At 42.9% G+C, this 16,687-nt stretch overlaps 2 protein-coding genes across 5 annotated transcripts; both read right to left on the bottom strand.

Moving 5' to 3' along the window:
• Nucleotides 1–10,074: 10,074 nt before the first annotated feature.
• Nucleotides 10,075–12,797, bottom strand: LOC135789918 (uncharacterized). Its single transcript, XM_065299989.1, has 6 exons — nt 12,159–12,797; nt 11,914–12,104; nt 11,490–11,847; nt 11,327–11,434; nt 10,513–11,275; nt 10,075–10,462 (listed from the first exon to the last, which is right to left on the bottom strand). The coding sequence occupies exons 1-6, from the start codon at nt 12,639–12,641 to the stop codon at nt 10,107–10,109; spliced, it is 2,259 nt and encodes a 752-aa protein (XP_065156061.1). The 5' UTR covers nt 12,642–12,797; the 3' UTR covers nt 10,075–10,106.
• A 275-nt stretch (nt 12,798–13,072) lies between these two features.
• Nucleotides 13,073–15,516, bottom strand: LOC135789824 (protein eva-1-like). Of its 4 annotated transcripts, none has more exons than XM_065299852.1 (8): nt 15,241–15,516; nt 14,739–14,956; nt 14,524–14,662; nt 14,321–14,470; nt 14,113–14,256; nt 13,794–14,057; nt 13,604–13,714; nt 13,073–13,498 (listed from the first exon to the last, which is right to left on the bottom strand). In XM_065299852.1, exons 1-8 carry the CDS (start codon nt 15,302–15,304, stop codon nt 13,179–13,181), a joined length of 1,410 nt encoding a protein of 469 aa, XP_065155924.1. In that variant the 5' UTR covers nt 15,305–15,516; the 3' UTR covers nt 13,073–13,178. The 4 variants fall into 4 exon arrangements, with proteins under 4 accessions (XP_065155924.1, XP_065155934.1, XP_065155943.1 ...); XM_065299862.1 differs by having other exon boundaries at nt 13,604–13,702; XM_065299871.1 differs by having other exon boundaries at nt 14,524–14,647.
• Between the last annotated feature and the right edge of the window lie 1,171 nt (nt 15,517–16,687).

Here is a 16,687-nt window from a genome sequence, read left to right as displayed (position 1 = left end):
TATTTTCGGCGGGGCCTCCACGCTCCCCGAGTAAACTCAATCGACGTGAAATGTTATTGTAACGGCGACAATAACGATAATATTTGCGCGTTCAAATGCAATTTGGCGAATATTCAATGCGCGATTTGCTCTAACGGCCTGCAAAATGTGCCATTTTAATGAAGCGCGCGCCTCCGAAAACTTTCCGCCGAAGAAAATAAACTCGACATCGTCGAAATGAATGGATGATGTTTGATGATGCCGTCGAAATCATTTAGCACTCAATCAATTTCGGCTGAATCTCGGCGAGAGGAATATTACATTAGGCGTTGACTTGCTTGTACCTGGCTGACTCTTTGCAGGCCGTTGTCATAATTTCATTACGCGCACTCGCGTCTCCTCCGGGAGAGCTCTATTTTCCGCTGGATGAGCACTTCCGGTATTGTGCAGCAATCCTCTGATGGGAATTCGGGAGGAACGTTTGATCCACTCGCTAAATGATCTCCACACTGGTGAGTAGCTCATCAAGGCAATTGACAGCCGACATTCAGCTGCAACCAACCATACAATAATGCAGCATTTTTGTCACCCTGCACGTCACTCATGCAATTAAAACTTGCTTGAACTGGTAGACCACAGTGCCGCTCCGTGTTCAACTTCAACTTGTTGATTTCCGGCGTGACACTTTAAGCATAAATGAATAAAAAGTTGCTATAAATGTTGAAGCGAGAGGAAGTGTCCGGGTATTATTAGTCCAAACAATGCAACTATTATTGGACTAATTATTAACCAGGCCTGGTACTTCCGGGCAGCGCTGCACGTCACGATTATTCAATATTCATGCATTTATGCTGGATTAAATTTATAATTAAAATGTTGTTGTCCACTCGACAGCGCCAGCGCTTTATAATATGGAAATACTGGCACACTTCAAAGGTGGATCTAGAAGAAAATAGGCCTACACTACGCAATTATGTAATATTCTGTAAACAACGTGCTGGAGTGGTTGAAAATCGATAATTAAACAACGATTTATAATCAAAATTTCGCTCGAAAATACGCGCGCGCGTGTACAAGGTAATTCTGGTTACGGCCTATACCTGTCTGCCGCCTCCGCTTCCGGCGCACCACCGCCTGTTATGAATAAAACATACACCCAGTTGGTGCGGGTCGGGTGCATGTCGCGATCACTCATTACGACCGACTTGTGCCGGCGTTGTCTTCGCGCAGATAAGAACACCACCACCACCGGGATGAGCCCGGGGACGGGGATGCTGCACGCCGCCGCCGCCGCGCATCAATACGCTAATATCGCCGGCGTGCGCGCGTAGCACCTTTCGGCACCCGCCGCAAACACGATCCTGTGCAAAGGCGGGCTTTTATCAGCGCGCCGCCAAAAGGTGTCTTCGGTGCGATAAACGCCAAAACCCGATCGGGCTTCAATGGACCGGCTAATGAACAGAGAATCCGCATCCGATTGGATTCAAATGCAGGCCTAGACACCACACGCGTTTTTTCATTTCTGAAATTGCGCTGATAGACGATATCAACACCTGGTATTTTAATCGTATGCAGGTAGCGACACTCCTATTAATGGCGGGATTGTATGCAAATCAGGTTTCATCATACAATATGCCCCTATGATCGATATTTCATCAAAATATCAAATATTAAAGAATCAGATGCAAGAAAACCAAACAAAACAAGGTCACAGAGTCGGGGCTACGAAATGAAATCACATCAAACATTTAGCGCAGGAATATTTAAATGGCCGCTGAATGAGTTGCGTGATACTTTAAGTACATGCTCTTAAATAAATGATGTGGGCAATGAATAAACTAATGTGTAATTCTGAGTCAACAGTTAGTTTTGAGCGGACTCTCTGTGTGTGTGAATGTGTGGAACTAGCACAAAGAGGAAATTATAATGAACGAGAGCGCCGAGCGCCGCACTCGCTAATCACCTTTACGTGGATGAGAGTGCCGATGTGAATTAAACAAACATGTAAGTACGCCAACAAACAAACGAAATGCACAAACGCAACCGCTGATGGATTATTATTGCCGGCGCATAATTAATAATTCATCGCCTGCAAGCAATCAACAAAAATTATTCGGTATGTGAAAGATGTGGTTGACATGTCGTGGTAATTTTTATCTCGGGATTATCATGCGGTTGTGTTCACGACAAGCGCCTGCTGGAGGCAGCCGGCCGAAAGCAAAATTGGTGTAATAATTGCGGTCGGTAGTCACCGGCAGGCAGCGTGGATTTGTAAGAAGGCGGCGGGAGGTGGCGATTACCAGCGTGGCGTTTATTTTCCGCCTCTGTGGGGCGTCTGCTCATTATCCACCCATTTGAAGGGCTGTGTATCATGGAAACACTCAGGGAAAGTAAGTGTAATTGTAACATCAACTATATTAACATACGTACGCGGAACGCGGTAACCCCCACCACTTTTTGCGGGTAGTCAGTAGTTATCCTAGCATTGAGTTGTCTAAAAGTCACTCACACTTCCCAAACTTGTAAAAAAAGCGATTTTTCGTCTTTATACAGATAACATACGCATATGTACGATATACATACGCACATATAGCGCAGTAACCCCCACCACTTTTCGCGGGTAGTCAGTGGTTATCCTAGCATAGAGTTGTCTAAAAGTCACTCACACTTCCCAAAATTGTAAAAAAAAAGCAATTTTTTGTCTTTATACAGATAACATACGCATACGAGTATGTACGCTATACATACGTACATATAGCGCAGTAACCCCCACCACTTTTTGCGAATAGTCAGTAGTTGTCCAAGCATTGAGTTGTCTAAAAGTCACTCACACTTCCCAAAATTGTAAGAAAAAGCAATTTTTCGTCTTTATACAGATAACATACGCATATGTACCTACGCTATACATACGCACATATAGCGCAGTAACCCCCACCACTTTTTGCGGGTAGTCAGTAGTTATCCACGAGTTGAGTTGTCTAAAAGTCCACTCACACTTCCCAAAGTTGTAAAAAAAAAAAACAATTTTTCGTCTTTATACAGATAACATACGCATATGTATGCTATACATACGCACATATAGCGCAGTAACCCCCACCACTTCTCGCGGGTAGTCAGTAGTTATCCTAACATTTAGTTGTCTAAAAGTCCACTCACACTTCCCAAACTTGTAAAAAAAGCAATTTTTCGTCTTTATACATATAAATATTTAATTGCAAGTATTTCAAGAGTCGAAATTAACATTTTGCTATCTTTTCGTGATCAAGCGTATATTTCACATGTTCGCTGCCATAAACCACTAACCGAATTGCAACTCGCCGCCGAATAACAAACAAATCGCGTCAGATTCCGCCACCGCCGTCGACTAACGGTGCATGAACCCATCGTACCCGTGTGTTTTGTAATGACCGCGGTTACGTGCATCGCACAATCATACAACTAATGAGCTGGTATTTATCGGCGGCGATGATTGCAAATTGCGCCCGATTGCATACCCAATCTTTCTTAATTCACCGGATCGGATTACTTGCCTAATATCGCGCAAAGCAATTTGGAGCCGGACGATTTGCATCCGGGTGCCTGGCATTGAACACCGCTTGTGTGACAGATTGCTATGGCGCGTGATATAAGTAATACTGCTACAATGCAGACAAATCGTCCGCTAGTTGCCTAGACACAGGTAGAAATAAAGAATACAGTTAAACAAACAGCGTTAGCCGATTACGCCGGCAGCGGCAATTAGGCGCAACTGTAATATTATAACGCGACACTCGTTCGAATTGAATGGCGAAGTAATCCGAGGATTAATTAGCGAGTGTATACCGTTTTTTTTTTCTTCTCCAATGCAATTTTCGATTCAACTATTTTATTGACGCGCTGTAAATGTTTAAACGTCGCACATATTTACATTTCTATGCAGATCTCCTGACAAAGCATTCATTTGTACGTGCACTTCGTAAAATGAAACACACCCCATGCGCCCGCGTCGGCACACACCACTCATATTTGCACGGATTGTAATGAATTAATATCAGCAAGTCGAAATCTGTTGGCTGCGCTATGCCTATAGATATAAAATGGGTAATTCGATTGCATTTGCGTGAGGTGAATATTTACTTCTCCGAGAAGCGCTGATATTTGCTGAGTGGATGCTTTGTGTCGGAAGGGTGTTGCACAGGTTGTTTCGGGCAGCAGACATCAAAGCGTCGGCGGAAATTACATCGGCGAATTTGTTTATCATCGCGCTGGGGACATAATGAGTGGCCTGCACCTGAGCGCCACGCACTGGATGCCTATTACGACGTCAAACGCACGGCGGCGGCAATCGGCATGCCGGAGAACTAATTTTGCTAATGGATGCAGTGCATCTGTAATATAACACATTGTCTTTCTGGAAAGATTTCAGCACGTGAAATTATTTAACGCATAGTTTTGTGGTTCACCAAGTGTAAAAATACGTTTTTGAGACACAAAAAGTAGTATTTTAAACATGCTGTGACTAAAGTACTTTATTCACGTGTTTTAGTCACGGGGTGGAGCTTGCGCATGCGCAATACGATGAACTTTGTAAATGCAACGGAAACAATTGTGAAACAAGATGTGATGCACAATTTTGAGTGCGGATGCGAGTGCAATCAATAGAGCAATATCTCCGCCATCGATTATTATGTAAACCGGCGCCGTAAAAGCGTTTATCGCCAGCAATATTTGTTTTATAGATTTTCAATGGATGCCAGCGCCTTGCAAATTTCGCTATTATCTTTATTCCGAGCACCGACATTTCCCACGTTTCCATTTTCATTCGGCGCTCGGACGCGTGCTATTATGATAGGCGCGAGGCGATTGTTTGCAATTGTGTCGCTGGAATCCGCGAATGATGGCGCGCACAAAAGCGCGCCCGAATAATAGCTGGTAATAGCTTGTAACAGCCGTTATCAGTCGTTTCTGGGGCGCGTGCGGGATAATTCTCGATTGTTCAACCTCAAAAAAAATCAGTTTACAAGACTGATTTTGATAGTTTGCCGACAGACTGATCGGATGAGATATGCGGAGTCAATTTTCGTCATACATGCAATTATGGCGGTGCCGGGGGGCGGCGAAAATGATAACGCGGCTAATTTAAATAAATATGCATTCATTTATTCGTCCGTCGGCGCGAAAAGTGGCGACGGCTCTCGACGGTTTTAATTAAAACGAATTTCACTTTGCGCCCGGGCGGCGGCGTTTTTTGTGCGCGCTAATGCGACACGCGCTGCGCACATGTGGAACGTGCGTTGGTTTTTTTTCTTCGGCTTGTATTTATTATACATATCGCGCGCGCCACCACGCCGGGAATAATAGCGTGAGTGCAAAGTTGAAAAGGGTGGCGGTGAGAGATGTGTGCGGAAAGTCGCAATCAGTATTCCTTGCTTAAATTAAAAATACACGCCGAGGCAGGCAGGTGACTCTCGAGACGATGACGTTAAAAATACATCCGGCGATCGTATATTGTCCAAATCCAGCGACCGGCATCGAGCTGTGAGTGACGCATGAGGAATTATTCATTCGAAATTAAGGCACAAATTGCGAGATGCAATTTCAGCGCGGCATTTTCTCTTGTTGTTGTTGTTGGCTGCTTTTTTTGCGCGCTAGAGAGAGTTGCAAATAGAATTCTTCAACGAATCACGAATGCGCATCAGTGCACTCTCGAAGCCTTTCATCGAATGCAATTTTCCAAATGTATTTGCGTCGGCGGAAATAAACACATTACCGACTCTGATTTCCATGTATAACAATCGATATCGCGGTGTAAACAAAACAGTCGTTTTTCGCTGCGCTCGCTGCTTTTCGTCCGAGGGGGCCCGCAAGACGTGTCGCGCCGCCGCCGAGGGTGCAATTTGAATTTTTAACGCAATTTTCATGTCAAACACCCGGCTGCGGCCGAATCGAAGCTATTCAATAATTCAGCATTCAAACGGAATTCGATGTAAGGCAAGAGGTAAAAAACGCCGGCGAAAATGTTTGCAGTTACTCAAAGGTCACATTGAAAATTCCGACGTTTTAACGTTTTAATGGCCATAAAAAAAAATTAGCAAACAAAAAAAATTTGTTTTAAACAAGTTCCGATTTTGGTTACAGATTACGCGACATCCGAGAGCATTGTAAGACGCGCGGGGCGGTTTGATCTGCCCGCTGTACAAGGATCAGGCGGGCGGGCGGTCGAGGTTGCTGGCACCGATCGGGGTTGTGGGGTGGTTGTGAGGTGGCCGCCACATCCGGGCACACGCGCTGCCGCTACGGGGTAATTTAATGTCCCATAATCGCGAATCAATAAATCCTATAATGAAAGCCGGTGCGCATACTGTGTACATGAGACCTCCTATAAACCAGAACAACAAAAAAAAACTCAGGAAAAAATTACTTTCAAAACGTTTCAAATATCAAATCGGCCTCGGACGATGTCAGAAATAATTTGAATTGTCAGCCTGTAAAGCCTGTAAACCTGCATACTGTGTATTTTTACATTGAATCCCGAAAGCATGTCCCGATACAACACAATCAAGCACTGGCGATTCCTAACCGGGCCGATAAGTTTCTACGGGCTGCGATTCCGATCGCCACAGATTCGACCCACTGCTGGTGAATGAATTTAGTAAAGAAATCAGATTGATAGTGAAATATTATGTTTCGCAATTTTTGTATTTTAGATTTTCTCAAACCTGATCCAAATTCAAAGAATTCAACGGTTGATGGTAATCTTGGCGATTGGTACAAGCATGAGGAAATCTATCTCTGCGTTGAACAAAATCAAAAAGCCGGAATCATCAAGAAACTCTCTCCTTTTACGAAATTCAAAAAACTCATCACTTACAACCAAAAATTCTAATTTTTTTTAAATACATTTTAAAAAATTGTGTAATTTAACACAATAAAACAATACATTTAAACGGTTTGCAAATATGAGTAGGTACATCAATTACGTTTGGAGTTTTCACCGTGCAACGCTGTAATTTCGAGCTAACAAGTTAATTAGAGTAATTGGAGCGAAACACGTAAGTATCGAACGTTCGGTTGGCAACTTGTTCGCAGCCCTTCTGGCATTTGAAAAGCTTCAAACTTCTCAAAAACTGTTTAGCACTGTGACGAATAAGTGCACAACATGAAACCGCACACGCACGCGAACGGATCACAAGCTGCCACTTCAAAAGACAAATGAATTATTTACAAATATTCCATTACTAGTAATTAACACTCGACTGCGTCAACTGGGTAATGCGTTCCTTGCTTCAATTAATAAATTACGCCGAAATGAAACATTCAGCCTGGATCGTGAATCGCGAAGTGCATTTGTTTGTTCCGGGGGCATATTATTCGGAAATTGACGTGCATTTTCACGAAGGATTTTTAATTCGCGCCCAGCCATGCGCAGCGCAGTGATTGTCACACGATCAACACAAATTCATCGCGTGTAGCCTTCGGTTTATTAACCCAATAATAAACAAACATAAAGATATAATAATGGTCGATGCACAATAGATTTGTAGCAATTATTAACTACATCTGCGCGCGCTTGGAGGTTGATTAATGAACGCACAGATTCGAACAAAGCACTGAGAAGAAAAAAAAACCGGCTGCGGTAGTTTTAATTACTTGCAGTAAGTGATTGCGCGCCCCGAATGCCCGAAGATTCCGATTATTGTTTAAGCACCGATCTCCGAGGCGCGTAATTCAACCTGATGGGCTATTATACAATTGAACCTGCAGCAGAATGTTCTCTATGACGTGAATAGTATAATCCATCACTGTATTATGCATAGGATATTCGGGATTGAGAACTCTGGACCACTACAACGCATTAATACGCTAATTAAATCTACAGCGCGTTCGAAACGATCGCAAATCGCCAACATTTAACACATTCCATCACAAATTGTGATATCCCCATCTACACTCACACATAACACCTGATAAAGTTGTAAACAACTGCGTGAATGATAATATTACTTGCAAGATTCGTCATGAAAACAACAACAATGCGAATAAATTTCAAGTTATTCACGCCGAGTGTGAAATTAACCGCACGTACGCCAAGAATACAAACAATTCCCGCGTGTTTTCAGCGGAGATGTGTTCGGCGCGTTGCTATGCCAACCCGCATGGCCACGAATTTATGAAATTTACCTTTGGAAGTAGCGCAGGATTCGCTGCTCTCTGGATGCCAGACGGTGTGCAGGAACAGGACCAGGCCCAGGAGATGCTAGTTGATCGGCGGCGGTGTGTCGTGCTGATTGTCTGCCACTCGCATTCCTCTGGTGCGTCGATAATGTTCGCGAGCCGCGGTTAGACAACACGCGCGTCACGGTTCACAGAGCGCGAGCCCACTGCGGTGGCTCCTGCTCGCTGCGTGGGACGGCCGCACGGCGACTGACGCACCGAGCAGGACGCAAACGGCGCACTCGCAGGACAGCAGGGTGCGCATACAACGCGCGCACCCTTCGTCGGGTAGCGTAGTTTAACCACTTGATCAACGATTCCTGCTTGTTTTATACACAAAATCATCCAGGTAAATTTATTTTTATAAACTAAGTTGTATAAAACGTGGAAACAAATTTAAAAAAAAAAATTTTTTTTTAATTTTGTATGCATAGCAGGGAATTATGGATTTTTATGACTGTGGGGCGGTATGGAGCAGCAGTGCGTGTACGTGCACTGACCCTTAATGTCGCATTTATGATATGTAAATCAATTACGACGAGATTACACGCGTATTGTTATTTTTTCATTAGTGTATAATGACGTAAGTGGTGGAAATTAATTAATACGCGCTGTAAAAAAATCGTTTAATAAGTCATTTCGTAATGGATCATTGTCCATTCATAGCAGGAGGAATCCAGCAAGTATAACTCGACGTGTGCGCATGCGTGACGTGCAAAACTGCCGGCACTACGGTTAAAATTGCGCAATTTATTAACGTCCACCGGAAAAAATGCGGACGTTCAACGAAACTCGCCGATTCACTGTGATAATAAATATGCCACTGGGTTGAAACACCCTGTAGCGGAAATATAACCCGGGGAAAAATATCAAATTTGACGCGGAATTAAACGTATTTATAACGCGCGCGCGTAACACCTGTACTCGAGTTTCCAACCAGGTTTTATTATCACTTTTTTCTGATAGAAACGTCGCCGGGAATAATAACTTGCTGACAAGTACCATTCGGATACTCAGAGCAGCACTCGTGATCCAGTTCATCATCCGCTGGTTGAAACATTTGTTTCCACCAGCTTAATCTGCTGCTAGCTATACACGTTGCGTTGCAATGCGATAAAACTTAATTAAAGCGGACAAAAGACAGGCGCGAATAAAAGCCGACTCTGGGCGCATTTCAGCTTTTATCGCTCTGTTTGTGTTGAAATTAATAAATGTTTTAACTTTCTGGTGTGTTTACCTTACTCGCCGGCGTTTCAATAAGTTGTTTCGCGCGTTGACAAATTTCTGGTAACTTTTTTATTAAAATGCGCACGTCAAACACAGCGCGCGTGATTTACCAGATGTAATGCGGCGGCAAATGTCACGCGGATGATGTATTCGATTAGAATATTAGAATGTGAAATGTAAAAATGCTCTCTTTTTTTCGATTTTGCTGCCGTGTAGGAGTGAATAGTGCACAAGCGCTGGTGAATTTGCATGTCAAACGAAACATATCTTTGATGCGTCATTGCTGGACTATTAATGTTTCTCTTTGATGCCGCTGGTTGAATGTATGATAAGCCTACGAATGTGCAACGACTTTGACCGCAAGAATCGGTTAAAACTGAATGTGGAATCTATTTTAATCCGAATCTAATCTTGTTACCTTGAGAATTTTTGTTTCTGATGGAATTACTAGCGCCATCTACTGAGATATGAATAGAACTATACGTGATGCTAAAGTTTCCTTGTACCAATTGTACTTTTGTGAGAATAACAATTAAAATTGTAATAACACTGGATTTAATTGTTACACTTCGTCAATTTTTAAAACTATTAACCAATTCATGGAAACACAAACTTAACTGTAGCTCAACAACGAATAACATCAAAAAAATCAAAAGAAACACAAAAACAAAACCAAAAAATGATACTTTTAAAGTAAAAGTTCGTAATTAATCCTCAAAATTCCAAATGGAACTCTGTTCGGAAAACTGATCAACCCATTCCTTGAAATTCGGATATACACACTCTTCGCGTGTTATACACGTGACCATTTTTTGCAAAGAGCTGAGGCTTGTGTACTGCATGCAGGAATGGTCACTGAAAAGATGATTCGTTGCCAGCTCATGCAGAAGCTGGTAATTTATACTGTCAAGTCGCAAAACCGACATTACCAGGTCGGTCACTATAAACAAACGCCGTAGAAGATCAATATCTTTCCTCCCGGTGAACATTTCCTGGATTTCCAGCACCGCCACGCAGGGTAACGACATTATACGTATTATATGGATTGGTTTTCCCAAAAACACTGAAAACATGCCCTGGATAAAATTATGTTGAAATATACCCCATACTTACAAGTGCTAATAACGTATTTCTTTTTTTGTGATATTTTCATGCATGTCTCCTCAGGTACCAGGTTGGTATTGGTCAAGGGACCATCGGTGGTTGACGTAACCCTATCGTCAATGGGTTCCCATGCACAATTCAATGGTTTTCTTACTGCGGGTTGAAACACGGATCCTCTGGGTTGATTTTGAAAGAATTCCCGGACACGTTGTCTGCATTGCATCATTTGCCTCCAATGGGTCTGAGGATCATGCAGGAAATTGTTCCGTAGCACTGGATGTAGCAGTGGAAACCCACAATTCAAACTGGGGATATTATTAAAGAGTCCCCGATGAATATAATCGGGTCCCTTCCGTACTATAATTGTAGGAAAAGGTGGTACCACAGGTAGAGGTTGAGGTGGAACAACATCATCAATATTATCCAGTGTAACTTCCCGTTCGTCTTGTTCTTGTTCTTCAAATGTGTGTAATCCCTCCATTCCGAGGGAAATTGATGATTCTCCACTTGCAGAACCACGATCATTAACAACACGTTCGATTTCTTGTTTGGTTGCACCTGCAGAATCCTTCAACCATTGTATAACTTTGTTATCCGCAACGCGGTTGAAATAAATCGGATATATTTCATAAAGTGGGACATTCCGGGCAATCAACTGGCGCATTTCAGCATGTGTGGGGACAACGGCCATTTCGATTTCAATGAATAAAGGGTACAAGTGAAGATTGGTCACGGCTGGCTCGTAGTCAGCTTGTACGGCCTCCCAAGGCTCCTATCAGTAATAAATATAAAAACATTTTGAAGAAATTAATTAGTAATTTACCTGATCAGGTGTAATGGCACAGCCTTCACTCAGGAGTACATCATGAATAAAGATCTCTCCGTCCTTCGACGAATCGCGGAGTACCAGCTCGTAGATCCTATCCCCTTGCTATAAAACATTATTCTTATAACATGACCAACTTGTTTGGTATTCTTGTACTTACTGAACAGTCAGTACGGACAATTGAACCATCGAACTTCCTCAACTGGACGAGTTCCAAAAATCTGTAAGCAGCTTCGCGACTCCACTGCGCATTTTTACCTGGTGGTACCACACCTGACAACCGCCCACGCAGGGCTTGTCTGGGTAAATCACTAAACTTCTTGTGCATGAAGTAAATATTATCCAAAGTGCCCCGTTGCACGTCGCCATCATCGATACAAAATACCTTGATGGGATTGACCTTGGCCACCACAGCGCGGTAGACTTGCATTTCACGTTCAAACACAATCACATACAATCCAGGAACCAGCTGTGTTTCTGAAACAGCGTAATCCACGCTGTGAACACTGTAAAAATCCCTGGAAGTAAATATTTTCATTAAAAAAGCAGTAAACAAGGATTATTAGACTACATCTTCAACATACTCGATACTTTGAATATATTCCTCTATTTTCTGTTCATTATTCGCAAGTGTGAACCAAAACTTGGAAGGATCATAAGCTTCATCAATGGTTACAGGAGAATAGATTTGTTTATCGTCGTTGGACATCATAGCAACGGGAATTGTATCCCCAGGAAGCATAACATCATGCGGGTACCCATTGCTATCGAAATGCTGAAGAAAAAATTCAAAATTTGAATAATAATCAAAATAATTCCGTTTTTTTACCATTTCTGTCCCTCCTGGTAGGACAAACGGGATCGTTTCGTCGGTGGAAGTGTGCGTCTCCTTCGACATCTCAAATTTCCCGTCCTGCTTACCGGCAGGAATACTTTTAGCGTCAATCTTCTCGTTGTAACACTGCTGGTACCTCTCTTTCAACTTCCTCGAGCACGAACCATCGGGAAGTGCACAAATCAATCTCTTCGTGGCCTCCTGAATTCTCCGTTGCTTTTCTTTATTAGTTTGATTATTTACACGATTGGCAATTGTCTCCGTTGTTGAAACAGATGCAGAGCGTTTCAACGCCTGCTCGAATTTAACTGATGGTGATCCATAATCGTTTGTTCTCGAATTTTCTTCGCGTGTATCCGATGTTTTTATTTTGTATAGCATTAGGCGAGTTGACACAGAAAAATAATTATCCAATGAAGAATGTTTCGACTTCATGACGGTTTGAATATGCGGTGATTGTTGTGCTTGTGAATCCATGGTCAGAAAGAGAAAGACGGTGTTTGGGGTGTCTATGCGCACGAAGGGGGATTTCTATCCATATATGGTAGTGTTAGAACTGTGGTAAGACGGTGACTCAATTCAACTCAATGCACTGTGTTTAAATGAAAGGAGAAACAAATGTTTTGATGTTGATTCGCCGGCGAAATATTTGGGTTTACATTCGTGCAGGAAGATAAAGAGTTGCATGATAGGCAGTTTCATGACTTTGCCTCCAGATAAATCCGCTATGCGTAAAGTTAAGTCAATAAAGGCATTGTTTACGACGTAATTTCATTCCTGATCAGTTGATCAACTGGAATGTCCCCAAATGTGTCGAAAATTTAATAAATATTTATTAGAAGTATACAAATCTACTAAAACTAAACATAAATATCAATAAGTTACATATGCTTAGGCGTTAAGTGTCCTTCCTGCCAATTGTATGTACAAAATCTTGCACTGTGCGCACTCTCAGAAGCAGTAAGTGCGTTGGCCCGGGCACGCCGGCGACGTCGGAACGCCCGGGCCGCCCCGTCATCCGTAGTAATACACGCTGGCGGCGGCGTGGCTCACACTACGCGGCATCTCCGCCGCGAAACTGCCCAGTCGCCCACCGTAGTGCGTGTGAAGTACCACGTCGCTGGGTGGACTGAGGTCGATATCAGCATCTACTTCGCTGATATCGTCCACGAAACCATGCGCCACGCTGCCGTCCCCGACATCGACGGAATGCCCTTCAGTGTGTTTTTCTCGCCGCCGCCGGATCAACAAACGGCTGGAGAAGATCGCCACACAGAGCAGGATAACTGCTCCAAGGCACGCCAGCAAGTAGACGTAGAATCTTTCATGATTTTCTATAAAAACGTTAAAAAACATCGAAAAACATAAAATTATTCTAAATTTTTCGTGTTTTCTAATAAAAATCATGCAAACAATCACCACTCCATTGAATAACTCACTTGAGACGTATGTGTACGTATTGATCCAGGCTGAAATGAATCCGATCACTTGATCGCGTTCACCAGGAGTGACCAAAATTGTGTTTTCACTCGGGTCAACTGCAAGCGAAACTAGGAAGCTTAATCACATCACACATGCACAACTCAAAAACCAACAGAAACCAAACACTAATCACTGAAATTTTAATACCTGCGTCCATTTGGCTTTGGGTAACATTCTTCCTCATGGTTTTTGGCATTATGGAACTGGTTCTGTTTTTCTGGTCAAAAACCAGGCGGGTTTTAGTTGCATTCATGGCAGTTTTATGCACACCAGGAGCAGTTGTAGATTGCATTGCTTCACGTGAATCCCAACTGGCGAAATCGTCCTGGTCATGGGTCACATCCAAATCTGTATCGGTTTCATCACTTTCCAATTGTCCATCGTACTGTTTATTCAATACTTTTCTGGGGACTGAGATTTTGAAAGGTAATGAAGTCTATTCAAGTTGGGAATTGATGGTACCTACCGCAGGTGTATACTATACGAAGGTACATCCTGGTTTGTGGCCTGCAGGGATTACCAAATGTGCTGGCATCCGCGGATATGTCACACCTTCTCTTTCCGTGACAGATCTGCATCACTGTTTCCGTTGCATAGCTCACTAAACATGCTAAAATTTATTTAAAAAAATTTAAAAAACATTTCATGGGTAGTCTTAGAATAAATCATCATACTTTCTTCGGCAACACCTTGTGGTTGTGGACATTGTGAGCTCTCATACTCCGTGCGACCATAACTAGCGCTATAAATCGCCACTCTGGAATTTGGAGCACATTGCAATTGAATGCGTTCATTCTCACATGCCACACGACTACGAAACTCATCTGTAATGCGGTACCACTTTAAAATTGCTGTTAAAAAAATACTAAAAACTTACAGGGGCGACATTTATAGGCTACCTCCACGTACTTCCGTTCACCCGGACATGGATCACCATCAAAGGTAGCAGGAGACGCATGAAACTGACACGTGCTCTTCTTCTGGCATGCCTCGACCACGGTCTGCAACAGGGAGTACTAAGCAACGTCAGCGATAAGTGATGGTAGTCTTCCCCCAGACAAAACACAACAAAAAAAAGTATCTACCACTGACCTGTAAAGCTTTAGGCCACAAACAAGACTGACTATCATCGGGAATTTGCGAATTCGCAAAGGGGACCGCTTTGGCAGGACACAGATGCTTGCTAGCCGCATAGATTCCATACTGCGCGACAGTCACGGAGATAGTGGTACCCGGTGGACACTTGAGACTCACCACATCATCATCACAACCTGCTTGTTGGTAAGTACGCAGGGTACCCGAGAGCAATGCTGAAAATTCATAACATCTAACTAGGCGTACCAGAAACGTGCTTATTTTAGCCTGTGAGGGTGTTACCTCAACAACTGCGAAATGAAAACGATCGCATGTGACACAGATCGGTCTAAATTCGTCAAATATTTCAGTAACACTTTAACGACGCTACTAAAATACGAGTACAACGCAGAGCACGTAGCACGCGCTGTCAAGTGAAATTCTACTAATTTATTGACCGTTTTCAAGACTAATACATGCATGAAATACGTGTACAACAATCAAAAAATTAAATTATCACCTAAATTATCAGCGGTGCACTGGTACCAAGAGAACATCAAAGCAAATATCCACAGGTAATCCATGGCATTGCTCACTTTTTCTTTGTTTATTAATTATTTTTAATAAATTTAAAACATTTTTGTTTAAATTTGTGGCATTATCACTCCGAAAACTGTTTGGAAAACTGAGGAAATCGTCCGCTCAACTTCCACACCTCTCGCGAGCACGTGCGACACGCAACTGACGGCGACCCGCCGACGAAACGAAGAATCTCCTGCACTTTCCTCCTCCCTTGTCTCCCTGCGACCGCCGACAGACAGTGCGCTTAATAATTTAATCCTTCAGTTTTACCGGCGGTAACTGTGTCATTGTTAAACCGACAGTGAAAGTAATAAAAAAATTGCTCGCATGATAAATTGGAGCTCATCACGCCAACAATAATTACTTAAAAGGGTGCGATACGTCCGGCGCTCCCTTATTTGTGTCCACACCCTGCGGCTTGACCCTTCAGACACCCTTATTATCGATATTCGCAAAAATTCACTTCACAATGAAGTAAAATCATAAAAATCGTTTTTTTTTTTTTAATTTAAAATTTGAATCTACTCGTATAAATCGATGCGACTGTTTACGTCTAGTGTCTGAGTTCAATTTCCAATCTTCCTCTTGTTTGTTTGCATGTTAGACAGGCGTCGGGAGTGTTTTATGCTCGAAATGCATCTGAATGCTGTATTTTTATTGAGATATCATGTTCGCCAGTGCAATGAAATGGCGTACTGTCCGCCGCTGCGATTCAATATGTCAATGACTTTTGACGATGCGCAGCACACGCCGAGAATAAAGCTTATAAACTCTGATGTGCAATGAGTATAAGCGAATCTTTGTAATATCCGGCGAGTGGAGATATTTGAGGAAATGAAGTCGGACAGCAATCTGCGCTGAGAATTCCGGCGTAAAAATCCCGGAGAGGTAAAAATAAATCGTTGTTGCCGCAAAACGGATGTCATCCCCTAACCATATGCGGCACGTAGTGCACTAAAAGCCCACGGCAATTACGCACTTCTCGGGGTGGCGCACGTGCCGCACCCGTGCGTCGGGGATGTGTAGTTAAGTGCGTTTAATCGCATAACCGCCAACACGTGTTCCAACCGGGATATACTTTAATTGCGTCTTCGCTGAGCATGAACCTATCTCGTAATCATTAAAAGCCACTAAATTGTGAAGCGTTGCTACACACGCCGGGAATGTTATTCGAAAACATAGATGATTTTATTTTTAAGAGATGGCCAAATCACGATTCGAATCGCCAGGAGATAAAATCGCCCCAAAAATTATTTCCAGCCGCAATTTTTTCTTGTTCCGTTCTCGGAGCAAAGATGCATCTCATCTCATGCGCGACGTTTGTTTACGAGCCATCATTAATTATCCAAGAGTAAAGCCATTGCTGTCTGCTCGTCACGCATTGT

Source organism: Atheta coriaria, unplaced genomic scaffold (assembly GCF_025399875.1).
Source record: "Atheta coriaria isolate IRGN ID8LTWV9N9 unplaced genomic scaffold, Caltech_Dcor_3.1 hic_scaffold_1_pilon, whole genome shotgun sequence".
Classification (NCBI taxonomy): domain Eukaryota; kingdom Metazoa; phylum Arthropoda; class Insecta; order Coleoptera; family Staphylinidae; genus Dalotia; species Dalotia coriaria.
Note: the sequence above shows the minus strand (reverse complement) of the source record. Positions and strands in the feature narration are given on the sequence as shown.

Bases quoted from the DNA above. Each gene is read 5' to 3' on its own strand.
- LOC135789918 (XM_065299989.1), bottom strand. From the start codon at position 12,641: ATGGATTCACAAGCACAACAATCACCGCATATTCAAACCGTCATGAAG. The intron at 11,435-11,489 runs GTAAGTACAAGA...AATGTTTTATAG, and splicing joins TTGTCCGTACTGACTGTTCA to CAAGGGGATAGGATCTACGA. The intron at 10,463-10,512 runs GTAAGTATGGGG...GCATGTTTTCAG, and splicing joins GAAATACGTTATTAGCACTT to TGTTTTTGGGAAAACCAATC.
- LOC135789824 (XM_065299852.1), bottom strand. From the start codon at position 15,304: ATGGATTACCTGTGGATATTTGCTTTGATGTTCTCTTGGTACCAGTGC. The intron at 14,058-14,112 runs GTAGGTACCATC...TCAAAATCTCAG, and splicing joins TCGTATAGTATACACCTGCG to TCCCCAGAAAAGTATTGAAT. The intron at 13,715-13,793 runs GTATTAAAATTT...TAAGCTTCCTAG, and splicing joins CCAAAGCCAAATGGACGCAG to TTTCGCTTGCAGTTGACCCG.